The sequence below is a fragment of the Macaca thibetana genome, chromosome 1 (assembly GCF_024542745.1).
Source record: "Macaca thibetana thibetana isolate TM-01 chromosome 1, ASM2454274v1, whole genome shotgun sequence".
Lineage (NCBI taxonomy): Eukaryota > Metazoa > Chordata > Mammalia > Primates > Cercopithecidae > Macaca > Macaca thibetana.
In genome coordinates, this window is record NC_065578.1 from 31,841,774 (window position 1) to 31,867,928 (window position 26,155).

The 26,155-nt window shown below is 46.3% G+C and overlaps 3 protein-coding genes across 10 annotated transcripts in view; 2 read left to right on the forward strand and 1 right to left on the reverse strand.

The window, feature by feature from the left end:
• S100PBP (S100P binding protein) overlaps nt 1-12,568 on the forward strand; it is a 45,550-nt gene extending 32,982 nt beyond the window's left edge. For 6 of the 7 annotated variants that reach the window (XM_050795724.1, XM_050795749.1, XM_050795730.1 and 3 more), the window contains 2 exons: nt 6,494-6,581; nt 9,611-12,568. In XM_050795724.1, the coding sequence (XP_050651681.1) occupies nt 6,494-6,581; nt 9,611-9,725 (203 nt within the window). In that variant the 3' untranslated portion in view covers nt 9,726-12,568. Of the gene's footprint in view, nt 1-510; nt 562-6,493; nt 6,582-9,610 lie in introns of those variants that run through there. The other variant, XM_050795757.1, reaches the window with a different exon arrangement.
• Nucleotides 1-26,155, forward strand: part of HPCA (hippocalcin) — an 83,359-nt gene that overhangs the window by 33,793 nt on the left and 23,411 nt on the right. The window contains exon 1 of one of the 2 annotated variants that reach the window (XM_050796404.1): nt 23,736-23,739. The exons of the other annotated variant lie outside the window; for it this stretch is intronic. The gene's annotated coding sequence lies outside the window, so the exon portion shown is untranslated. Of the gene's footprint in view, nt 1-23,735; nt 23,740-26,155 lie in introns of those variants that run through there. 2 annotated transcript variants of the gene reach the window in all.
• FNDC5 (fibronectin type III domain containing 5) lies at nt 18,510-24,811 on the reverse strand. The gene is made up of 5 exons (XM_050796857.1): nt 24,657-24,811; nt 22,898-23,013; nt 22,210-22,408; nt 21,771-21,860; nt 18,510-18,848 (listed from the first exon to the last, which is right to left on the reverse strand). The coding sequence occupies exons 1-5, from the start codon at nt 24,748-24,750 to the stop codon at nt 18,661-18,663; spliced, it is 687 nt and encodes a 228-aa protein (XP_050652814.1). The 5' UTR covers nt 24,751-24,811; the 3' UTR covers nt 18,510-18,660.

Below are 26,155 nucleotides of genomic sequence, written 5' to 3' on the forward strand. Positions count from 1 at the left end.
TTTCAGTGCTTTTGATTATTTTCTATAGATCCAAGTTTCGATCTGGTATTATTTTCCTTTTTCCTAATGAACAACTTTTAATGTTTGTTTAGTGCACATCTACTGATGATGAAGTCTCTCTGCTTTTATTTAGAACGTGTTTATTTTGCCTTCATTTAAAAAGCTTTTTATTTTGAAAAATTATAAGAAGTTTCAAGGCTCACGTCAGTTGTTTCTCTTCCCTCAGGGATCGCAATTCTCAGTAGTCTGAAAGCGCTTGTTTGATATATTTTGCCTAGTTTCTAGTAGCTTATAATGAGAGGTTAAGTCCCCCATTCATCTTAGCTAAAAGTGGAAATATCTGCTTTGGTTTTTATTGAAGATCATAAACAGCAATGGTTATATAAATTGTGATTCTGAATTTCCCAGGACTGTTGAAGACATTCATATATCATTCATATCCCCTGTATCACTTCATAAATGAGTTATATAATAACTCCTGTTTCTTTTACTTTTTGCCTTGCCTGAAAGGAAAATCAGTCAAGATTTCTACTAGATCATCGCAGTTTTGTTGACCTAGAGGTGACACATTTGCATTCTTGCCTTCTACTTATTTTTTTCTTTTCATTTATATTTTATTAATCTATTTATAAAAGCAGTAGCCCATGTCCCCTGTAGCACATTTTTTCTTTCCTTCTCTCTCCATTCCCTCCCCTGTATTAAGTACTTTACATTGCATGGAATAGAGACATTATGATTGCCTTTAAGTAACGGAGCTTAAGGATTTACAGGAAAAGATAATTAGATGAGACTCTTTTCACCAGGCCTTGTAGTAAAAAGATTTAACCATAGAGCTGAATTACACGCTCCATCAGAAATGTGTGCCTCTGACCAGGTGGGACAGCTCATACCTGTAATCCCAGCGCTTTGGGAGGCCCAGGCGGGCGGATCATGAGGTCAGGAGTTCGAGACCAGCCTCGCCAAGATGGTGAAACCCCATCTCTACTAAAAATACAAAAATCAGCCGGGCATGGTGGTGGGCACCTGTAATCCCAACTACTCGGGAGGCTGAGGCAGGAAAATCGCTTGAAACTGGAAGGCGGAGGTTGCAGTGAGCCAGTATTGAGCCACTGCACTCCAGCCTGGGCTAAAGAGTGAAACTCCATCTCAAAAAAAGAAAGAAAGAAAAAAGAAATGTGTGCCTCTGTTCCCTATTGGGATTTTCCCTAATCTAATCTGTTTCTGTGACCAGTACTTTTGCTGCTATTTAGCTATCTCAAGTAACTGTTTTTCCTTCTTAGAGCCCTGCGAATGTGCTGTTCTCTCTATTGTTCTCATTACTAAAGCTCACATTAATATTTCAAAGGAGAGTATTTGATTGGTTTACTTAATGACCTGCTGGTACCAGGCAGCCTTCTAGGTCATTAGGTCATTGGCCAGCTGAGAGAGTCTCTGTTCTTTGGTCATGTGCCACACTTGATTGAGTTAGAGTCATGTGGGTGGTAAAAAGTGTTATGTCCTATAAAACCTGTCAGAATTGGCATAGCAGGTACTCAGCATTATCCATCCTCCTCCATTATGATATAAAAATTGATTCACTTTAAACTTATTAAGAACAGTTATTCCATCCTGGCTAACACGGTGAAACCCCTTCTCCACTAAAAAATACAAAAAACTAGCCGGGCGAAGTGGCGGGCGCCTGTAGTCCCAGCTACTCGGGAGGCTGAGGCGGGAGAATGGCGTGAACCTGGGAGGCGGAGCTTGCAGTGAGCTGAGATCCGGCCACGGCACTCCAGCCTGGGCGACAGGCGAGACTCCGTCTCAAAAAAAAAAAAAAAAAAAAAAAAAAAAAGAACAGTTATTAAACTGGATGTTTCCCTAAAACCAGTCACCTTCATATTTATAGATTAAGATTTAGATGAATTGTTGACTTCATTCCTGAAATATTGGGGGTTTTTCCCTTCTTTATTTCATTCATAGTCACAAAACAAAGGACAGTCTTTACCACCTTTTAGCCACAACTTAAAATAAAACCATGGTACTGATTGTTGGTCCAAGAAAGTCCATCTGTTAGAGACTATGAAGAGAAGAGAAAATTCAAATGTTCCCATTCTTGTTAGCATCTCTAAATTTGGAGGAAGATGAGGTTGAAACTATAGGCTAAAATGAGGCTTTTGGATTATTAGCCCCACCTGGGTTTGAATCCTGGCTTTTCTGATTTACTAGATGATAGATGAGTTTTGTTTTTTTTGTTTTTTTTTGTTTTTTTTTTGAGACAGTGTCTTGCTCTGTCACCCAGGTTACAGTGGTATGATCATGGCTCACTGCAGCCTCCACCTCTTGGGCTCAGGTAGATCCTCCCACCTCAGCCCCCTGGAGTAGATGGGACTACAGGTGTGTACTACCACACCCGGGTACTTTTGTAGAGACGGGATTTCACCATGTTGCCCAGGCTGGTCTTGAACTCCTGGGCTCAAGCCATCCGCCTGCCTTGGCCTCCCAAAGTGCTGGGAAAGAGTATTTTTTTATAAGCTTCAGTTTACTTGTGAATAAAATGGAGGTTATATAGTTTACCATCTGTGACTGTTAGAATTAAATTATAGGATACATGCAAAGCAGTTAGCAAAGTGCCTAGCATGTAAGAAGTAATTGATAAATGTTAGCTCCCATTATCTCTAGATCATTAAGTCTTACTAATAATAAGGGTTAGACTAGTCTAACAATAAGTTAGTTACTAGTGCTAAGGAAAATTAAAATTTTTTGGTACATAAGCTGAGATCTGATTATTAGGCCCTTAGATATATGGCTATATGATTTTTACTTTCTAATCTCAACTATGAAATGTTGATCCCAGAAAATTTTTTTTTTTTTTTTTTTTTTTTTTGAGACAGAGTCTCGCTCTGCCGCTGGGGCTGGAGTGCAGTGGCCGGATCTCAGCTCACTGCAAGCTCTGCCTCTCGGGTTTACGCCATTCTCCTGCCTCAGCCTCCCGAGTAGCTGGGACTACAGGCGCCCGCCACCTCGCCCGGCTAGTTTTTTGTATTTTTAGTAGAGACGGGGTTTCACCGTGTTAGCCAGGATGGTCTCGATCTCCTGACCTCATGATCCGCCCGTCTCAGCCTCCCAAAGTGCTGGGATTACAGGCTTGAGCCACCGCGCCCGGCCGATCCCAGAAAATTTTTTAAGGAAAGTCAGTCCTGTGATAGTTTTATATTGTTGGAATTCTGGCTTTGTCACTAGATATGTGACCTTGGGCAAATTAGTTAACTTTTCTGTGCCTCAGTTTCTTTACAGTTTTATATACTTTTGTCTGTAAAATGGGGAAAATACCTTAGAGGATTGTTGTAAAGAATAAATGAGTTGATATATATAAACTAGCACTTAGGACAGTGCCTTTATTTATTTATGTAAACAGGCCGATATATAGTGTTATATAAATTGCTGCTGCTGGATTTGACTCCTAGAAGTTAAATATCTGAATATTAGGCCCCTTTGGCCTAACTGGCTATTCTTCTCATCATTTAATGTAAATAGATATGTTTGTAGGAGATTTATTATCTTTAGTTTCCATTGCCAGATTAACTTTCTAAAATGCAGATGATAAGAGATGAGTGAGCTGAAGGACATGTTCTATAGATAATCTTGTGGTTCCATTTTGATGGACACAGAATTTCTATATATTGCTAGTCCTCCTTTGTGAAGCTTTTGTAGGGAAAATGTATCTTGAAATTTTTATAAAGCTGATTCTCCCCTCCCCTGCCTCCCATTGAAATGTCCTTTTTGGGTGACCACAGGGAGTGGAGTGCTAGCAAGGTGAAAGTGGGGTATTGGAAAGGCAATTTGAATTGAGACCTTTCATTTTAGCTTTACAAATCCAGCAAGTAAGGAATTTTCTAATCAAGAGTTACTTCCCTTCACGAGGAAACTCATTTCTGATTTATATTTCCTTCTCAAGGAGTGACAGTAATGCCTTTTCTTTCCATATGAGTGAGATTGAACATTGTTTTTGTCATGTTTATTGATCATTTGCGAGTTGTATATTCATGCCCTTGACCTTTTTTTTTTTAAATAAAGAGACTGTAGATAAAGGACATTAAACTTGCCAAGTATGTTTCAAATATATTTTTCATTTTGTCAGTTATCTTTCATTTGGTCGTGCTTTTTTTAACAGTAGAGAAACTTAATGAAATCTATAAATTTTTCCTAAAAAGTGTTATGGTTAGAAAAATATTTGAGTGCCATAAAATGTCATAGTTTGTGTGTGGATGGATCCATTTAATAAAAGTTTTTCCTTAAAATTTCACAGGATTTGCAGAGACTTTGCAAGCTAACATAGGCCTGAGGCGCTAACATCATAATAGCTAGCATTCACTGCACACATGCTGTGTGCCATAGCAGTGTGCAAGGTCTTTTATGTACAATATTCCTAAAACTCAGCTTCAAGCTAAATTGTATTATCTGCTTTTCATAGATGAGTAGTGAGCCCTGAAGAAGTGAAATAATTTGCCCAGGGTCACAGAGCTAATTGATGGATTGGAATTTTAACTCAACTCAGCCTAACTCCAAAGTATATAGTATACTTTTTCTACAAAGCTTTACTTTTTGAGGCTTCGGATAAATTACATTTATCCTAAAAGTTACATTACTTTTACTAGAACTTGAAAATATGAGTCTATAGCCTACTGAGACTGCTCTTGATTCCCGAAAGCACAGTAGATAAGGTAATGAAAAACATGTAAACTAGCTGAAAAGTCTCCACTGTCTAAGGCTTTGATTTTCAAAGTGTGGTTCTCAGCCACACTTAGTGACTCACGCCTGTGATCCCAGCACTTTGGGAGGCCAAGGCAGTGGATCACTTGAGGTCAGGAGTTCAAGAACAGCCTGGCCAACATGGTGAAATCCTGTCTCTACTAAAAATATAAAAATTAGCCAGGCGTGGTGGCAGGCTTCTGTAATCCCAGCTACTTAGAGGCTGAGGCAGGAGAATCACTTGAACCTGGGAGGAGGAGGTTGCAGTGAGCCGAGATCACACCACTGCACTCCAGTCTGGGTGACAGAGTGAGACTCCATCTCCTACCCCCCACCACCCCCGCAAAAAAAAAAAAAAAAAAATGTGGTTCTCAGACCACCATCATCAGCATCACTTGGGAATTTGCTTGAAATACGAATTCTCAGGCCCTACCCAGATCTGCAGTTTTCTGATTATGTATAATCAGAAAGTCTGTAGGCTAGGCCCAGCAATCTGTTTTATAATACCTCCAGTTGGTTATAATGTATGTTAAAATTTGCGAACGACTGATCTAGGGAAATTGTTTCCTAACTAGTGTTTTATTTCTGCTTCTATTGAGTTTTAGCCTAAGTCTCAACGGTTGAGTGCAAAATTAGCATTATTGCATAGTGGCAAGGACATGGAGTCACACAGGAGCTAGTTGAATCCTGGGTCATCAAGAATTTCAGGGCCGCGCATGGTGGCTCACGCCTGTAATCCCAGTACTTTGGGAGGCCGTGGTGGGTGGATCATTTGAGGTCAGGAGTTGGAGACCAGCCTGGCCAACATGGTGAAACCCCATCTCTACTAAAAATACAAAAATTAGCTGGGCATGGTGGCAGGCACCTGTAGTCCCAGCTACCCAGGAGGCTGAGGTAGGAGAATCGCTCGAACCCGGGAGGCAGAGGTTGCGGTGAACCAAAATCACGCCATTGCACTCCAGACTGCACGACAGAGCAAGACTCTCTCAAAAAAAAAAAAAAAAGAATTTCAGGCAAGTTCACCTCCCTGAGCCATAGTTTCCCATCTTTGAAATGATATTAATAACATCTATCTCCATATAAGATTTTTTTTAGAATTAAGTAAGATAATATGTAAAGTGTCTAGTACATTGCCAGGATCCCAGGTGTTTGAGAAATTGCATCTAGCAATTTTTCTTGTTAGCAAAGAGCGCCCACCTCCATCTGTTCTAAACTCCTCTTGTTTCTTGAATGTATTTACTGTCTTTTGTCTCTGGGGCTTTGTATTAACTTATCTCTTGGACATCTAACCTCCTACCCCTCTTTGCCTCACTAATTTTATACATCCTTTAGATCCCTGCTATAGTTACTCCCCTTGGAGGGGGCTTTCCCTAACCCCTACCCCCCAGTCTCTATAGCAGTCTGTATTTCTATCACTGCATTTATCACACCACTTTGGAATCATCTGTCTCCTGTATAAACTTCATTGAGGCAGTGTCTTGTTCACTGCCATATTCCTAGGGACAAGTAAAGTTCCCTGTATATTGTAGGAGCTAAGTGTTGAATGAATGAATGGTGGCTGCCATTCTTGCTTCACCTTCACCCTCCAAGAGCAATCTCCCCATTCTGGTTTATAGTTTCTGTGCTCACTGCTTGTGATAATCATAAGTATATATTGTTGAGAACAGTGCCTTTTTTCTCTTTCCCTGAAAGCACATACTTTGATGTTGGCTGACGTAGTAGTTCACTCAGCTGTTTCCTAACCACTGATCCCTCTGTATCACAGGTATCTCCGGGGAGCTTTGTGCCTTGATGGATCAAGTTCATCATATGCAGCACTCAAAATGGCAGCATCCTTCGGACCTCACCACGCGGTGAGTGGGTGATTAGAAGAAGATGGAAAAGGGTAGAATGGCTGGGCACGGTGGCTCACGTCTGTAATCCTAGCACTTTGGATGGCCAAGGTGGGTGGGTCACTTGAGGTCAGGAGTTTGAGACCAGCCTGGCCAACATGGCAAAACCCCATATCTACCAAAAATACAAAAATTACCCGGGCGTGGTGGCGAGTGTCTGTAGTCCCAGCTACTTAGGAGGCTGAGGCAGGACAATTGCTTGAATCCCGGTGGCAGAGGTTGCAGTGAACCAAGATGGTGCCACTGCACTCAAGCCTGGGTGGCAGAGCGAGACTCCGTCTAAAAACAAAAGAGTGAAATTTGGCTGCAGGAGAAACATAGTAGGGAGTAGGGGTTGGAATTGCTTAATTCAAGAGGCGGGGTGAATAAAGTGATGCAGTATAATGGAATAAGAACTGGACTGAGGCTGAGCACAGTAGCTCACGCCTGTAATTCCAGCACTTTGGGAGGCCAAGGCAGGAGGATTGCTTGAGCCCAGGAGTTCGAGACCAGCCTGGCCAGTGTGAGACCCCATCACTACAAAAAATACAGAAACTTGGCCGGGCGCGGTGGCTCAAGCCTGTAATCCCAGCACTTTGGGAGGCCGAGACGGGCGGATCATGAGGTCAGGAGATCGAGACCATCCTGGCTAACGCGGTGAAACCCCGTCCCTACTAAAAATACAAGAAAATTAGCCGGGCGAGGTGGCGGGCGCCTGTAGTCCCAGCTACTCGGGAGGCTGAGGCAGGAGAATGGCGTGAACCCGAGGGAGCGGAGCTTGCAGTGAGCCGAGATCGCGCCACTGCACTCCAGCCTGGGGCACAGAGCAAGACTCCGCATCAAAAAAAAAAAAAAAAAAAAAGAAACTTAACCGGGCATGGTGGTATGTGTCTGTAGTCCTGAGAGTGCCTGAGAGAGGAGGATTGCTTGAAGCCCAGGAGCTTGAGGCTGTGATGAGCAGTGATTGTGCTACTGCACTCCAGCCTGGGCAACGGGGCAAGACCCTGTCTCAAAAAACAAAACAAAAACTGGACTGAAATTCAGGAAACCTGAGTTCTAATACTAGCTTTGCAACTTGGTGTCAAAGGACCTTCCTAGTTCTGAAATCTTCTGGAATTTTTTTTTTAAGACTCAAATTTAGTATTACAGTTCTCTGGATTCTTGATGCAGTGTGGCTGTACAAATTTATTCAGTTACTTTGATTCAGATACTCAGAAACCTTGGAATCATCTTTTACTCTTTTCTCTCTCACCCCATATTCAGTCTACCAGCAAATCCCATAGGCTCTGCATATACAGTTGTCCTTGGTATTCCAGGACCCTCTTTGGATACCAAAATCCCCAGATGCTCACATTCCTTATATAAAATGCCATAGTGTTTGCATAACCTGTGCACATCCTTCCATATACTTTAAATCATCTCTAGATTACTTATGATAACTAATACGGTATAAATGCTATGCAAATAGTTGTTATACTGTATTGTTTAGGAAATAATGACAAGGAAAATATGTCTGTACATGTTCAGTACAGATGGAAGCATCCATTTTTTTTCTTTGACTATTTTTGACCCATGGTTGGTTAAATCCATGGATGTAGAACCCATGGATATGGAGGGTCAGCTGTATATCCAAAGCCTAACTATTTCTCATCATTTGAGCTGGATTGTTGTAAGTCTCCTAAATGCTCTCCTTGCCAGTGCACTGGTCACAACTCAGCAGCCAAAGAAAGAGATTCTTTTAAAGCATCAGTCAGATTTGCTCAATATTTCCTAGTGGCTTCCCATCTCACATCTTCCCATTCTCGTAAACCCCTACAAAAGCCTATATGCTTTGGCCTGTGCTCACCAACCTCATCTCCTAATACTCTTCCTCTTGCTTTAGGGCCTTTACGGTCATGTTCCCTCTGTAGTTGTCAAAATTATATCATTTCTCAGAAGGAAAGGCAGTATAGTGTAATTGTTATTAGATAAATTCTGGAGTCAGATGTGAATTCAAATCCAGGTCCTTCTACTTACTTTACTGTATGACCTTGGGTAAGTTATTAACCTGAGGTTCAATTTCCTTACCTATACAAGGACTTAATGAAAATACTAGTAGGATTGTCACAGTATTAAGTGAGGAGAGGTATTTAAAGAATTCAGCAAGTACTTGCATATAGGGATAGATAAATGTCAGGTACTGTTACAGTTATTTTCAACCCTGGCTACTACTCATAATCACCTGCAGAGATATCTAAAAATAAAGATGTTCGTATCCTGATTCCAGGTATTCTAAGTCATTAAGTCTGGGAGGAGGGAGAGGCCAAGAATCCATATCTGTATTTGTTTTTTCTTTTTCTTTTTTTAAATTTTAGAATCCATATCTTCAGAAAGTTTCCTAGATTGTTATTAGGAGCACTTTTAGAGTCGAAAATGCGATCAGATTATCTTAGAGTGTCTTGCTCAGAACCCCAGCCCAGCACATAACTAAGAAACTTTACTTTGAGTCTGTGCTGTTAATTTTTCAGTCTCAACTTGCAATGTGATACTCACATGATGACTTACCTTTCTGGGAATTTATTCTAATTTTAACTGCCGTGTCCTGAGCAACCTTGAGCTATGTCAGACAATGAGGTCCTTCTGGAGGTACAGGTCTGATGCAAACAATGAAATATAGATCCTATCCTAAATTCTTCTGGAGGAAGAAAATGTTTTTTTTTTTTCCTCCCCTACTTAAACATTATTCTACATTAGTTTTCCTTAGAACATTGTGTATATGGCACATATCACCATACTGCCTATGGGAATTAGGTGGCTTTGGGAGTTGGAAAGAAATAGCACTTATGGTATGGTGTTCATATAAATAAAATAGTATAAAATTTCTAAAATTGCAAGAATTGAAATATAAAATTAATATCTGATTTCCAGAAGTAAAGATTTTCTTAAAATTGTTGTGGTGGCCTTTTTTTTGTGCACAAATAGCCATTCTAGTTGAAATAGCCTTCCTGTTTGTACTCTCCCTCTCTTGATAGAAACTACGCCCGCCGACAGAAACATCTGCAAAGATACAGTCTGACTCAGTGGGTTGACAGGAACATGCGAAGCCACCATCGGTTCCAGCGTCTCCCAGACTTCTCGTACAGTTAATTTGTCTCATGCCATCAGCAACGAAGGTCCCTATCCAGGGTCCTACTTGGAGCAGCATTTCATGTTCTTTTGCTGTTTTGTGCTTTGCCGATTTTGAATTTTATTTTTCACAGATTTTTATTTAAAAAACTCGTCACCTTTTGGAAATGCCCATTGCTGACTTGAATTTTTTGTGTGAAGTCCCTCCTGATAGTGTGTGTGTGTGTGTGTGTGTGTGTGTGTGTGTCTGTGTTTAAGCAAATGTTTGGTTGGTATAGTTTTTTTGTTTTTTTAATTTAAATTGAAGGTAGCTGCCTCCTGAAAGCCAGCATTAAGCCAGAACACCCAGGCTCAAGCAAAAGACCCACCTCTCTGCAAAGGCAAAGTCTACTTCTGGTACCTCAAAGAAATCATTGTTCAGTCTCCCATAAGGAAGAGATTCTTTACCAGGCTGTGAGCCAGTGTTACATGACTTGTGAATGGATATGTTAACTTTTAACAACCCCTCTTACTTTTTTATTTGAATCCTCTGAATACCTGTCAGTATTTTAAAGTTGGCAATCCAGGACATTATAAGTAGGATGGAGCAGGAGAAAAATCCTATTGAAAGGACAAATTAAAATAGTAAATCCTCTCCTCTCCCTTCTGTATGTACTAGCTGCCTTGATTTTTTTTTTTTGGTTGGGGGCGGGTTTTTTTTCATTCTTTATTGAACTTATTTTGCACAATAGTGTTTACAAATCTTATACATCTTACTTTGACAGAAGACTTATAATACCTTGTGGTTTTGAGACTGGTTGTCTCCTTTGCCTTTCTTCAAGGATTTTCCTTTTTCTTTTTACCCCACAGTGACCACTCTGCTCGTTAGGATTCTAGTGGCAGTATTTTTGTAACCTGTTAGACATGGATATGCCTCTTCACGATGGCCTCCTTGCTCTCTTTAGAGCTGCCCACCCAGAGTCTTGACTCTAGGGCAGGCTAGTGCTATTGTGGTATCAGTTGGTATTTAGTTTCATTTGCTGAACCCCAACTTTAAGTATGAGTGTTAGTTAGGGAGCCTCCATTCTGTGGGAGAGTGTGGAAAGGCACTCTTTTGTCTCCATTATTAGTTAACAAGAGGTGTCTTTAGACCCTAGATGTTACCATCTCATTTGGTCAAGCCCCTGATACCTAGTTTCACATAGATGCTAACGTGGATGTAATATAGTTGTGACTAAGCCTATGCACAAAAAGCATTACCTGATCTTAAGGTTTGGTATTCTAACCAAAGTTGACAGACTGCATCTGTCTTAATGGATATCTTAGGAGTTGGTTATTCTTTTTCTTTTTTTTTTTTTTTTTTTTTTTTTGAGACGGAGTTTCGCTTTTGTTGCCCAGGCTGGAGTGCAATGGCGCGATTTCCACTCACCACAACCTCCGCCTCCTGGGTTCAAGGGATTCTCCTGTCTTAGCTGGGATTACATGCATGTGCCACCATGCCCGGCTAATTTTGTATTTTTTAGTAGAGACGGGGTTTCTCCATGTTGGTCAGGCTGGTCTCAAACTCCCGACCTCAGGTTATCCGCCCACCTCGGCCCCTGAAGTGCTGGGATTACAGGCATGATCCACCGTACCTGGCCAGTTATTCTCTACAGATAGCTGTAGACATCATTTTGGGAAGTTTTGCAGTCTGGCATTTGTGCTGTTGTTCATTCTCTGTGAAGGTTGTTCATAGTTGCTGTAGCCTCTGTCTGGTTTTGTGATTTCATCAATCCCATCTTTCTGTGTGAGTAACGCATCCTAAACATCCTACCCCACTTTAGAAACTGACTTGGGGAAAGCTTGGTCATTTAAGCCAACAATAAATTTGGGTGAATGTCCCTAAGTGTTTACTGTTTTTACCCAGTCAAGGATTTGCTTTTCCTTGAACATTTGGTTTAAATTCTGGGGCCAAAATGCAAAGGAGAAGTTCTATTCAAAGGCAGTTGTCGAAATCTATTATTTTAGTTAGCCTACTTGGCATTTACTACATCGGTCACTTCTCCAGGCTGCCCTAAATTAGGTTGGTGGAGTGAGACATGCCAAACATCCACCTTTGGGACCACAGCATAGTTAAAATTAAATGTAGTTGGAATAGCTAGCATTGCAGCTGTCTAGTTCCCTACAGAAAACCCAAGGAGTGAAGGGACAGGATTTTGCTTAGGCAAAAATCTAAGACTCATGTTCTTACCCTCCTGGTACATGTGGTTTTGAGACTGAATGTGTAATAGGAGCACTGCCTTTGCCAAATCAAATGAGTGACAGGTTAACTAGAAAATGTGACAATCACATTTCCTCTTAGCTCAAATAATTCTGTTTTTCCAAAGCTTTAGCAGCTTAATTAAATCTGTTGGACTGGGGGAGGAGAGAGCTGTTCTCTAGTGGTTAACATGGTATTCTTTAAGAAGAAAAAACAAAGCCAAAGAAAACTCATTATCTGGCATGTTCGCCTTAAAGATGGTAGTGGGTAGAATCTGGAGTTTTCATCTCTTTTCAAAGCTGGGTATCTCTTATATTTGGTGTTGGCCTCTAATATTGCAGTTGGAATTCTTGCTGTATTATTTTTTAAGTAAGTGTTATGTGCATTTAACTGCTTTCTTCATCCATGATGACATTCCCACCATGGGGGTCTTGACAAAGCAGAGTAAAAATATGCTGTTTACATTGTTTACTTATAAGTAAGGAGCCTGAAATAACCTGTAGTTTCTAATGCAGGCCCTGATTTACTTGCGTTGTCAGTTTCAATTATGAAACTGAAGTTTGGTGCCTCCTCTTTATCATGTTTTTTCTCTTGTAGCAGTTGTGTTTAATGTCATTAAAAAGAAATAAAAGTTCTTCGTCAGTGACATATGTACTGTGGCGGTCTGTCGTAGGCTTCGATGGAGGGTTATTTGCCTTCTTCCTTTGCGTAGGTAGGTTAGTGGGGTGGGGAGGGGGGCGGCAGTTAGTAGAATGTGGTACTGGGAAGGCGAGGGTGCTTGCTCCCTATTCTTTTGAAGGTAAATTACAGTGTTGAGAAAGGTGTTCTAGCAGTTAAGAAATGTTGAAATTGATTGGGATTTGCAGCTACATATGGTGCATGTCAGGAACCTGACATAGGGAGAGCCTGAAATATCATTATGCCTCAGTTTTTGCAGAGGGGGAAGATGGCTCAGCCCTGATCAGGCAGGCATTGCCTTTTATTCCTTCCCATGGCTGTGTGGTTGGCCTCCCTATTTCTGCTTCTCCAGAGCTAGCACTGATTAGGGAAGAAGCCATGCTATCCCAGAGCATTCTCTCTTTGAAGGGGATGTAAGAAACCAGAATCAGTGATACAGAATTGATGGTTGTTCATAACCCAGTTTCTCAAGAAACTGCGGCTCCTAAAAACTGGGTGAAGGTTGGATAAGTGTGGGTAGATGTGGGAGACATAGTGTTCCTTAGATCCCTTTCGTGAACCAGAGCTTCTTAGACTTACCCCCAGAAGCAAGGAGAAAAGGGAAGGTAATAATAACTTGTCACCTATGTTAGCCAGTGCTTTAAAAATCTGAGTTCATGCTGACAGAACAAGTAACAACATGTTTAGCCATGCTGTCTGGCCTGCTGTGCTATAAGTTTTGTCTATAAAGTCTAGATAAAATATAGTATTGAGTCCATGCAAAAGACTCAATATAAGTTTGCTAAGTACTCAGCAACTTGACATTCTTGTCTCAATCTGAGGTACTCTCCTTAACCTATGCATATCTGTTTTGTTCCCATCAGGTGTAGATAGGATCTTTTGTTCATTTTACATTACGGAAAAGTGAAGAGGAAAAGGAGAAATGGACCTTCTCCAAGAGGAAGGGGGTCGTTCTCTGATTAGCCTATTTTGAGCTTTTATTGGAAGAAAAAACCCAACCACCTAAAGCTAGAAAGTGGAGTTCCCTGCTTCTCTTAGTATTCTGCTTTTCTAAGAGAAAACAATTATTCCTAAGCTGATTTTAGTGTATGCTTGGTTTGTATGCCAGAGCACCTGTCAGGAAAAAAAAAAAAATTCCACTTGTCACAGGAAGTATCAGCTGGTCAGTGGTGGAATTCCTAAATGAACAGGCTCCCGCCTTGTCCTTCCTCCCCACCTGTCTTCCCCCTGTGACAACTGGAACATGCCATAGACGGAAAATCTGGCCCTCCCCAGCACCCATTGAGAAGGGGGTGGAATATAATATTTTGGATAACCTTTAAAGCAGTCTAAGTGATAGTCCTGAAATATATCACTAAGGAACTATTTGTTTTGAGAAAGCGCCTCGCTCTGTTGCCCAGGCTGGAGTGCAGTGGCGCGATCTTGACTCACTGCAACCTCCGCCTCCTGGGTTCAAGTGGTTCTCATGTCTCAGCCTCCTGAGTAGCTGGAATTACAGGTGTGCGCCAACACTCCTGGTTAATTTTTGTATTTTTAGTAGAGACAGGGTTTCACCATGTTGACCAGGCTGGTCTTAAACTCCTGGCCTCAAGTGATCTGCCCCACCTTGGCCTCCCAAAGTGTTGGGATTACAGGCGTGAGCCACTGCACCTGACTAGGAACTATTTGTATACAAAGTTTTCCTTCAACTTCAAGTCACATTTGAAGGTTTGGCAATATTTTGTACCAATGGAGCTTGATGGAGCTGGGCAAGGGAGGAGGGTGAGCAGGGTGTCCCATTTATAGAAGCAATTTGTTCTTGGAGGCTACTTCTTAAACGCAAATTCCCGTAACCGTCACATAGGTTTAAAGAGAGTCAGAAATAAATCGAAAGCATCATATTAATGGGTTGGTGAGATTTTGCACATTTTTGTTAAGGGTTGAACCAAAACTCTTAAAAATGGATTCTTGAGAAGGCCCATTCTGAAAAACTAGGGGACAAGAGTAGGAGGAGAAAAGGACTCTTGCCTCATAGAAACACTCAACAGTCTATCTTCCTCCCCTCAGACCCTGAGGTTTCCCTCATGCTCCTAGGAGGATGCACCTTGGCTCCTATTGTAGGAAGTAGGTAGAGTCTGGGAATCTTCTAAATTCTCTGTTTTTGGCAGATAAGGACACCAAGACCTAACCTCAGAGAATTAACTTGCCTGAGGTGTTAGGTGATTACAAGGCAGGGTCTCCTGCTTCTCAGACCAACATTTCTCCCACAGGCCTGTTGTAGTCTGCAAGTGAGGTCTCTTGGTCTCAGAGACCTGCCTGTGCCTTTCCACAGTTAGGAGAAAATGTCCGTGGATCTGTGTGATGGTGGTGAAAAGATCACATCCCAAGTCTAGCTGTGTAGGGTTCGACTTTGCAACTACAGTGATTCAGGGAAGGCTCAATTGTTACACAATTGGGAGTTTAGGGAGGTAATTAAAGGTAATGGAGTTTTATCTAAGCCAAGAGTGTTACCTCTTCTGTCATACCCTTTATGATGTACCACAGGCACAGATTAAGTTGAAGACAGGAAACCCCCATTAGCAGAGCTCCCTGAGCCCCACTGACTATACTATACCTAGTGCTGACTTCGGGGCTTTTCCATCATTTGGCACTAGATGGGTACAGAGGGCCTAGGAAATACCTCTTTGAGGTTTGGCTTAGAGTTTGGTGTGCAACTCAGTTTCCTACTTTGCTGTGCAGCCTCTAAAACCTCCTTTCCGGGCCGGGCGTGGTGGCTCAAGCCTGTAATCCCAGCACTTTGGGAGGCCGAGACGGGCGGATCACGAGATCAGGAGATCGAGACCATCCTGGCTAACATGGTGAAACCCCGTCTCTACTAAAAAAATACAAAAAACTAGCCGGGCGAGGTGGCGGGCGCCTGTTGTTCCAGCTACTCGGGAGGCTGAGGCAGGAGAATGGCGGGAACCCGGGAGGCGGAGCTTGCAGTGAGCTGAGATCCGGCCACTGCACTCCAGCCTGGGCGACAGAGCCAGACTCCATCTCAAAAAAATAAATAAATAAAATAAAATAAAAATAAAACCTTTCCCTCTGCTTTCAGAACCTTTTAAAACAGTCAACTCCAAGCCCTGCTCACCGGACATTTTCTCTCCAAGCTCTTCCTGGCTCTGGACACGAAATGTTCGAGGTGCCCCATTTACTGGTTTTTGCTCCTTGGCTAATATCATTACTCTTTCAGTCTGCTGTTGGGATCATAATGGTGTTCCTTTAACAGCCTATAACAGCAGGCTGTGAATACTGAGCTGCAGAAAGCAGCTTTTGCTGTTCCCCTTCACTCCTTCCTTATCCTAGGGAGAAACAAGAATTGCATTCCTTTGGCCAGGAAAAGCACCCAGCCCCATCCAGTGGGGAAAACCCTTTGTTTTAAAAACTGAGTACCAGCCTGCATACCTATCTAGTGAGGCAGCCTAAGCTTGGTTTGGGGGAGCCTCAGTCATAGGATGATGGAGCAGCTATTTTCTTCTCCTACACGTGCACCCCCATCTGTTTGAGATTCCCTTCCAACTCCAGCTTGGCTGGCAGGCATGTCCCTAAGAAGCTGCAGGCCAAAATGGAGAGAGAGAACTGACTCCCTCCTCCACACATCCTGACTTGCTGCCAATTGCCAGAAAAAGAGGGCAACATTTGGGCATTTACCAGAAGACAAGGATGTGCCTTTTCATTTGTCTTTTTATTTTACATTTAAAAAGTGGTTATTGCTCTAAGTGGATCAGAGGTAAGGACCTCTCCCCTAAGGAGCTTTGGCCTTGCAGCCCCATTCAGCAGGGATGGAAGTCACAAGACAATGAGTGGAGCCTCATGCCCTCCCATGAGGAAGCCCTTAGTATTGCTGACATCTGCCCTTTATCCTGTCTCTCCTCCCCAGTGCTGCCACACTTGGGCAAAGCAGAGTGGTGGCAGACCCAGCCTTGAGAGCTCTTGTAGACCGGAAGGAAGGGGCGGTCATTGGGTGATGGCTTCTGGCGCTCTGGCTTGGAGACCGATGCTCTTACTCATTTCAACAAATATTTACTGAGTACCAGGCTTGTGCTAGGTGTGGTTCACCCACACCCATCCTTGGCCGCCAATGGAAGATGCAGAGGTCCACCTCTTCCCATGCAGGTATCTGGCAGCCATAACTCGTCAGTCCTAGGGAAGAGTCTACCTTCCCTCATCAAGCACCATTTTTTTAAGCCAGAAAGGGGCAGTGGAGAGAGAGACCTGTCACCTCACACCACTCAGGCTCTAAGGAAGGACATGAGGACCCTGGGTAACTTTCACGGAACCCTGGATGAGATGGCAAGATATGAAGACCCCAGAGGCCAGTGTGATAGCCAGGGCTGCTCTTCCTGTCTGTGGTGAATGGCTCAGGCCTGCCTTCCAGCAGCTTCCACTCCAGAAGGGGTGTTTTAGTAACCCCCAGAATGCCAGATGTGATGTGACTTTTCAGTTGTCCAAGCCAGCATTTCTCAAATTCCAAGAGATACTTCCTAAATAAATTAGACCAGTACCTTCCAGGTCTTCCTAAGACCCCAAACTGATGATCTTACAGTCATAAGGGTCAAAGAAGATAGAGGATGCAGGCAACCAGCTCAGTCTTCGGGGGAATCTCTCTGCCCTCTAGAGTGCGGCCTTCTGATTTTTGTTTTCCAAAAGAGACAAACCAGGTAATATCTTACACACTTGCAAAGGTGTGTATCACACCACAAACATGTCCTTGATGGCTGGATCCAGAAAAGGCTTGATGGCAGCCATGATCCTGCATGGCAGGCAGCCCCACAGCTTCTCTGATGTTCCTTGGTCTGAAAGACACAGCTTGCGTCAGTCCTCGTGCTTGTCATCTCCCAGGGCTTTGTGCATTTTCTCAAAGAGGAAGCCAGTCCAGGAGAGGCGAGGAGGCAGAAGGCTGTGTCTCATGCAGCTTTGCCTTTTCCAGAATGGGGCCAGGCCTTTTAGTTTTGTGGCTTATTTTTATTTATTTTTTTTTTTTTGCAGAATTTGGGTTTGTAGTTCAGCCTCCTTCATCTGACTAGGGCAAGGAGAAAAGAAAACTGCAGCTAGCTGTGCCTCCTCCCCGCTGCTGCAGTCGTCCCGCTCCCTGTGCCCGTGGGCCCGGGGACCAGCTGAGAAGAAAAATGGAATCCTTCTCTCTGCAGACAGGCAGTCACGCTTCAATGATGTTCACTGAGGGCTTGTTTGGAAACTGGGAGGAAAAAAATGAGAGAAGCGGCCAGGACTAATTGAATAGACTTCTTGCAAGGCTGGAAACAGAGGACAGAAGAAGGAAGGGAGGAGCAGCAGGGCTGCAGCCTAAATAAGCCAGGCTCTTGTCCCTTGTGGAAGGAAAAGAGAAGCCCTGCCTGGATGTCTTGTCTTTCTGCCTTTTCAAACCCAGCCTTCAGCCTCACTCAACTGAATGGCCAAGACTGGGTCCTGGGCCCATGGCCCCTGGCACCCAGTTTACCCCCAGCAGTCATCCCTCTGAGTGCAGCCTCAGCCACTGACATTGTTGAGGTGCTTCTGGAGATGGGGGTTAATAAAAGGCTTCAGGAAAGTGCTCCAGAGAGAGGACAGTAAGCCAGAGGGTACAAGGAGATGGAGGGAAGAGGAGATGTAGAGAGGGCCAGATGTTTGTTGGATAATCATCGTCAGAACCATGAGATCATGAGATCCTCTCACATTCTCTACTGTCTGTCTTCTTAGCTGCTCAGGGCAAGCACTGAAAAGGTTTTCATATCTGTTTTACAGAAGAGGAAATCAAGGTACAGCAATAAAGCACCTGCCCAAGGTCACAAGGCACAGCAGGAGCAGGAATGAGCCAGATACCCCATTCCTGTTGTCCCGCACCAACCAAGAATTCTGCCCTCCCCATTCACTGCTTTTTTTTTTTTTTCCAAATCACCACTGGCCCCTGGCACCCTGCAAAAGGAGAGGATCCAAAATCAACTTGCAGTGTCCCTGTGTCACACAGGCAGCAGCCAAGTCTGGCTCTGCCCAGCTGTCACCATGCCAGGCCCTGAGCTGACCCCCTCTTCAGTCCAGGGATTACCAGAGCACAAGGCACAGGGTGGCCCACCCAGGCCCAGGTCTTGCCCTCACCTTGCTGCGGAGAAGCCCCCCGCCCTGGTGCTCTGGTGTGCTGGTTTCTGATGCACTCTTGGTTTTTTCCTTGTTGTTATTGGGTTCATTGTCCTTGATGATGTCATACTGGCGGCAGAAGAGGGCGATGACACCTGAGGGGAACAAGTGAGCAGTCAGAGGCCAGGGCCTGGGTTCTTGCCTCGCCTGCTTCTTTCCCACTAGTGCTTGCCAATGGTCTCTCCTGATTGTGCCTCACCTGCACTACTGTAGCACCCTCCCTCTGCCCTCTGGCTCCTGTTTTCACCTGTGCCCTCATGAGCCACCCCTTTCACTGCTGCTAGGCTGATCTTCCTACAATATGAGTCTGATCATATCTCCTCTCCTCCTTTCCTTTAAACCTCTGACAACGGCCAGGCGCGGTGGCTCACGCCTGTAATCCCAGCACTTTGGTTTTGTTTTTTATTTTGAGATGGAGTTTCACCCTTGTTGCCCAGGCTGGAGTGCAATAGCGCCATCTTGGCTCACTGCAACCTCCGCCTTCCAGGTTCAAGTGATTCTCCTGCTTCAGCCTCCAAAGTAACTGGGATTACAGGCATGAACCACCACGCCTGGCTAATTTTGTATTTTTAGTAGAGATAGGGTTTCTCCACGTTGGTCAGGCTGGTCTCGAACTCCCGACCTCAGGTGATCCGCTCACCTTGGCCTCCCAAAGTGCTGAGATTACAGGCATGAGCCACAGTGCCCGGCAATCCCAGCACTTTGGGAAGCCAAGGTGGGCGGATCACGAGGTCAGGAAATAGAGACCAGCCTGGCCAACACGGTGAAACCCCGTCTACTAAACACACAAAAAATTAGTTGGGCATGGTGGCAGGTGCCTGTAATCCCAGCTACTCAGGAGGCTGAGGCAGGAGAATAGCTTGAACCTGGGAGGCGGAGGTTGCAGTGAGCCGAGATCACAGCACTGCACTCCAGCCTGGGCAACAGAGTGAGACTCTGTCTCAGAGAAAAACAAAAAAACAAACAAAATCTCTAACAGCTCTGGTTTTCCTTGAGGGGAAAATAGAAACAATAATAGCATTTGTTGAACTTGTGCCAGGCCCTGTGCTGTGCCCTGACATATTCTATCTCACTTAATCCTCACAACTCTGTGAGGATACCTATTATTATCATTCCCAGGGTACAAGTGAGGACACTGATATAGAGAGAGTTTCACTAACTTAACTCAAGGTCACACAGTGGCAGAACTGGGACATAAACTCCAGGGCCTGCAGTCTGTTAAATGCTTAGTTTTATCAAACTAATAATACATGAACAGAATGATTTTTGAAAGTCAGACAGTATTAAGGCAGCCAACTCCAGTCCTTCTAGGTGTTTTCCCAATTTTACCTCTATATTTAGAATGTTATTTCTTGATCTATTTTAGAAATCTGTTGACTTCCAACCAGGGCAGATAAAGCATCACAACTTCCTCTACTTCCCTCCCTATTATCCTAACAGAATTACATCACAATTTTGGGTTAATTCACTATGTTTATATTGTTATGATTATATAAATACTGTCTGTGCCAAATCTAATAACGCACCATAAGCAAACCTCCTCTTTTGTACAACCCTTTGTTTTTGCCTCATTTTTCCAAGTGCCTGTTATTCTGTGTGCCTAAGGAACATTTTTTTCCAAATGCTTCTACAATACAGCCTGCCTTTTCAGCCACCATGCTAATAAAGCTTTAGCATAATATTCAAATCCCTCAAAAGACTCCAGTCTACAGCCTCGCCATCCTTTACTCCCCCACGTTCCACCTTCTCTCTTGGATTGCAGCTGCCCTGAACCAAACTGAACTTACTTTATTTCTTGAACATACCATGCCCTGAACACTATTCTTCTTTTGGCTGCCTGGTGAACTCCTATTTATCCTTCAAAGCTCAATTCCCATGTTATCTCCTCTGTGTTTTTCCTGATTTCTAACCCACAGTTATTTCCTCTGCTCTCCTACATGATACTATCATAGCATTCATCACATTGGATTATAGTTAAGTTCAGCCCAAGAAAATGAAAAAGAAAAATTTAGAAGAGTAAACGAGAAGAAAAGAAGTAAGTTCGGGCCTGGCTTCGCCCAGACAGTTCTTTGCAGGCACAGGGGTATTCTTAGTCATGATTGTAGCACTACTGTTTGGGCTGGAGTGATTGTTCAGTAAATGCTGGTTGAATTGAGTACAAAGATGAATGAAACTTGGCCTTTACCAGCCTGGGCAACATAGCAAGGCAAGATCCCATCTCTACAAAAAATAAAAATTTAGCCAGGCATGGTGGCACATGTCTGTAGTCCCAGCTACTCAGGAGGCTAAGGCATGACGATCACTTGAGCCCAAGAGGTCAAGTCTGCAGTGAGCTGTGATTGCACCACTGCACTCCAACCTGGGTCTCAAAAAACAAAACAAAACAAACAAAAAGCTTGGTCTTCATTCTTAGGGAGCTCACAGACCACAGGTAAAGGAAAGAGACAAAAGCCCAACTAACTTACATATGAAAGGCTAAAGAGAGGAGTGAACAGTATGCCGTGGGGGTGTAGAAGCAGGAGGGCCATTCTAATGGACGGATTGAGGGAGTTTTTACCGTGGCTGTCTTGCAGCCATGGTGCCTGGGTCTAGAAGGGTGAGTAGGTTAGGAGAATGTCCCAAGGCCAGGCAGTGACTTCCCCTGAGCTTCCCAGGCCTGGACCCCTTGGAGGCACAGCACCCCAGAAGAGGAAAAAAGGGCTGTAGCCATTACCAGAGGTAAAGGGCCTGTGGAAGTGTCCAGCCCCAAGAAGCTGAACTTCTTCTGAGGGAGGGCAAAGGCAAGTACTCATTTAATCCTATAAGGCAGCTAACAATATGCTGGTTTTTTGGTGAAGAGTGAGGTAGAGGAGGGGTCAGATCTGGTTCCCAGAACTGTCGTTGGCAGGACTTGGAGACTTTTCACCTTAGAGATGTCCAAACCCCTTACCCTTTGTATTCATGAGAGAAGGGGCTGGTCAGAGTTCTCCATTTCTCAGAGGCTGAGGGAAGAAAAAGGACCCGGGGACCAGACTCACCTGCCCACATGAACAGGACCACGACAATGATCAGCACCTCGCCTGTCCGCAGCTGTTGGTTCCTCCCCATCTCTTTCATGGTTACCTCATCTGTCAGGAGAGACACTAGGTCCAGTGCTCCTTTCCTCCCTCAGCCACTCCTCTAGGGCCAAGCCCAAGACAACAGTGCTGATTTCTACAGGTGCCCACACATCTAGTGTACATTCTAGAATGCACTGATGGCTAATTGGGGTGGCAGTGATAGGACCGAGTCTAAAGGGAGTTTATATGCCCAGCATCTTGTTGGGGACTAGTGTGAACCCTCTCTCTCTCAGGTACTGCTTTACTTGCCAGCAGGGGGGAAGGGGAAGGAGACAGAGCTTTCCTCAAGCCACCCACTGGTCTGGTCCTGACCACCCCTCACCCCACCCCATCCCTCTTAACAGTGACCCGGGCCTGCCTTTGTTCTTGGAGGCCATCTTCTCAGCCTCACGCGGGGTCTTGAAGAGCACAGGCTCACTGGCTGGGCTTTGGCCCTGAATGGAGATGGCCTGCACATGCACTATGTACTCCGTATCCTCCTCCAGGTCCCAGAGGGCACACGAGCGGGTGGTGGTGTTCACCTCCTGGATGAAGCGCAGCATCCGCACATCCTTCTTCTGCAGACAAGCGCCGGTCACTGCTGTCAACACTCGGTGACCAGCCCCGCTCCTGCCCACCTCCCAGTGGTGACAAAGCCTTTACATATACAATCTTCATTCCATCACCTCCGCTATCAATATCTCCATTTTACAGGGAAGGAAACAGGTTCAGAGAGGTTAGGGAAGTTGCCCAAGGCCACGTATCTAGTAAGCACTGGAGCTAGGTCCTAAATGCAGATGTCTCTGAGATCAAAACCATGCCCTTAATTTCTGTGTTCCACTTGAAAGTTCTCGAACCCTCCCTCACTGATTCTCTTCTAGAGAATTTTCAGACATATGTCTGAATGGGGCCCCAATTTTCAGACATATGTCCAAATTGTTCATCTTCCTTGCCCCAAGTTCCTATTTCCTTTCTGTTTCTCCATCACCACCACTGCCACACTCCTACCCCCATCTGCCACTACTATCCCGATGTGTCCTTCCCCCCGGAGGACAGTGGAGCATTACCTGCTGGGAGATGGCAAATCCGATGACAACTTCATCCTCCAGAACATCCCAGCTCACCACTGCAGAGTTGGCCTTGAGGTGCCTGACGGTGACGTTCACTGGGGCTGAGGGACTGTCTGGGGGACGGGGAGGCACCTAAGCCTGAACATCCCCTGTCGTGAGGCCCAGACCCACTGTCTCATAAGTAAGAAAGGGAAACCTGGGGAAGGCCTTGCAGGAGGGGAAGGAAGAAACTAAGGCCTCGATTGGGTCCAGTGACATGGCTCTCAGCTCTTCAATGGGTTGAAGAACCAAGCCCAAGAGGCCCCAGGCTCCTCATGACTGGGATGGAAGCCGCTGCTGGCCACAGGCCGGCCCCACCAGGGGTCCAAGGCTCAAAGTGATGGGCCTGGGCCGGGGCCCTATCTAAGGGATGGGCGGTTAGAGTTGAGAGAGTCATGGAGGGGACATAGGTGGACAGAAACTGAAGGTTAGCTGATGAAAAGCAGACCAAAGGACTCCCAGTCCAGTGCTCTTTTAACAATACTGCCCTGTCCAAGGAGTGACCTTGAACGAAGGAGAAAGACCCAGAGATCAAGAAGTGTCAGGCTGGGGTGAGCCCTGGGCTGGGAATGAGAACAGAAGTATCCCCAGAATTGTGGTGGCCCAGGCAGAATGAAGCCTGGGGAAGTCTGTGTGAGCCTCTTCTCCACTCCCTTCCAGCCCCAAGAGGCAGGTGAGAGGTGGCAGGAGAAGATGGGGTCACTCAGAGCAGTGACCCTCCATGGCGAGTGGAGAGGAGAGAACAGGTAGGGGAAGAGGATCAATGAGGAATCACTCCAAGAGACAGGAGGTAAGTGGGGGTGAGAGTGATGAGAATAGTGGGGGTCAGTGAGGAAAACCATCCAGGAGAGGGGCAGTGCAGTCACATAAGCCTCTATCTTCCAAGGGGCAGGTGCAGCATGGGGCAGAGCTGGGCCTCAGCAGTACCCCTCGCCCCACAGAGAGTGAACTTGAGGCCCAGGGAGCTGGGCCTGGCACCTGAGGGAGACAGAGCCAGACATGGAGAGGGAGGTGGAGAGACAGGACACAGACAGGTGGCGGCAGACACAGAACCAGAGGACAGAGAAGTGGGGCATCTGAGAAAGACAGATGCGAGAGAGCGCGCCCCGAACCACGGAGGGAGAGATGAGCCGGGCAGCGGCAGCCAGGAGGGACAAAGACAGAGTGGTAGCAGAGGCTGGGCAAGGACGTGCCGGCTCCATGGGGCAGGTCAGACACTGCACCAGCTCGGGTGCTGGGGCCCACCCCACGCTCTGCACTGCGCCCTCAGGTGCCAGCCCCCATCCCCTTCACACGTGCTCCTGCACAGCGGGACCCCATCTGCCCCTGCAGAGTTGGCCAGCAGGGCTTTGAGAGATCTTGGGGACACGGAGAGAGGCCCAAGGTGGGAGAACTGGTGTCCTCAGCTGCTCCCTGGGCCAAAGAAGGGAGCTAGGGAAGCTGAGGCAAAGACCTGGGGCTAGGGGAATGGGATTAGGGGACTGGGGACCACAAGACCTTAAGAAGCCCAGGGCTGAGGTGACAGGGGAGGTTAGGAAACTGAAGGACAGGTCTGGGGGTCAAGGAGGTAGGGAAGATGCTGGGGGCTGGGTTAGGGGAGCAGTGTTTCGGCCGAGACAGGAGATCCCTAGGGGGCAGGGAAAGGACCAGGGGACTCCCAGGTAGAGGAGTCTGCCCCGGCGCCGGCCCGCCGGTCCCCCGCCCCGGGCCCCCTTACCCGCCTGCACCAGCGCGAAGCAGACGCAGCCCAGCCACAGGCGGAGCGCGGCGCGGGCGCGGGGCGGCCAGGCGCTCGGCGGCCCGGGGTGCATGGTGGCTCCTCCGGCCGGCAGGCCCGGGGCGGCGCAGGGGGACGTGGCTCCGGCGCCCGGCGGCCGCTCGCGCTCGCGCTCCGGCCCGCGGCCCGGCCGCCCCGGCCGCCCCGCGCCGCCCCGCGCCGCCTGCATGTCGGCTCCGCGGACAGCAACTCCCGCGCGGCGGCGGTGGCGGCGGCCGCGTCCACGTCGGGCGCCCGGGGGGCGGGGCGCCCCCGCTGCGGGGAGAGGCGCGGGGGCGGGGTGAGGACCGGAGGGCGCCCCCACTCCCGCCCCCGCTGCCTATTCGGTCCGCTACCGGGGAGATACGGGCTTCGTGGACCCGCGGCTCCCACCCGCTCACCGAGCGGGAGCCCAGCTGGGTTCTCCGCGCTCCCGCCGCGGTCACTCTCTCGCCTGCACACAGCCCTGACTCGGCTGCCGCTTTCTGCGCTTTCCCAGGGTAGAGGGAGGGCAAGTGCCACGGAGATGCCCGTTTGAGCCCCCACCCCGAAGCGCGCCTCCCATCCCTGGGCCTAGGGATCCCTTCACTCCACTCTAGACCCGAGGCCTATGCAGCTGGGGTAGACGGGAGCAGAGGGGAGAGATCACAGTAAGGCTGGGTTGAGCAAAGAGTGCTAAGTGGACACTAGGGCTTCGTGTTCCAGTGGGGTTGGGAAGAGGCTGCTCTGACTCACTGGACTCAACTCTGTGACGCCAGGCCAGTCCTTTTCCTTCATTTTCATCCCCATAGTGAGGGCAGTAATGAGCGTCTACCAGGGGCCAGATACTATGCTGAGCTTTCTTTGCATTATGTGGCTTAATTCTCAGGGCAACTCTGTAAAGTCATACTCTGTGCACACTTTGCACAAGAGGATCCTGCAGCTTGGACAGGGACTTGTCCAGGGATCCACAGCAGAGCCAGGATTTGAGCACAGGCTGATCTGACTCCCAAAGCTGTGCTTAACTGAACTGTCTCCCCACCCAGAGTGACTTCACCCATCCGGAGATTCCTGAGATTCTAGAATTGGCCGGGGTCAGCTCCTCCCCAGCCAGAAAAGAGTCTGCAGCAATCTCTCTAAGAGCATCTCTGAGAGGGGGAGTGACTGCAGCCCCCCTCCCTCATCCCAGCCAGAGAAACAAAGTGGAGGAGAGGCATGGACCAGGGCTCAGGGCCTTTTTGTCTCAACAAGAACCCCTGAGCCCCGTCCCACGACTATCCGAAATTCCACCATTAGCGGGACTTCCCTTTGGGTCTTAAAGGTTTTCAAGAAGCCCTGGAAGGGCTAATTTTCTTTGGAAAGGGGACATCTTGCAAAGTTCTGCCATAGAAACCTCTCCATCCACCTGGTTTTACATTAAGGAAGTGGGGTCTTGCGATGGGAAGAGCTTGGTGAAAATTCACACAGTGTGTCAAGAGCAG

Coding starts and splice junctions, on each gene's coding strand:
- FNDC5 (XM_050796857.1), bottom strand. CDS start 24,750: ATGCACCCCGGGCCGCCGAGCGCCTGGCCGCCCCGCGCCCGCGCCGCG. Junction 23,014..24,656: donor CTTCGCGCTGGTGCAGGCGG/GTAAGGGGGCCC, acceptor CCCGTCCCCCAG/ACAGTCCCTCAGCCCCAGTG. Junction 22,409..22,897: donor GATTTGCCATCTCCCAGCAG/GTAATGCTCCAC, acceptor GCTTGTCTGCAG/AAGAAGGATGTGCGGATGCT.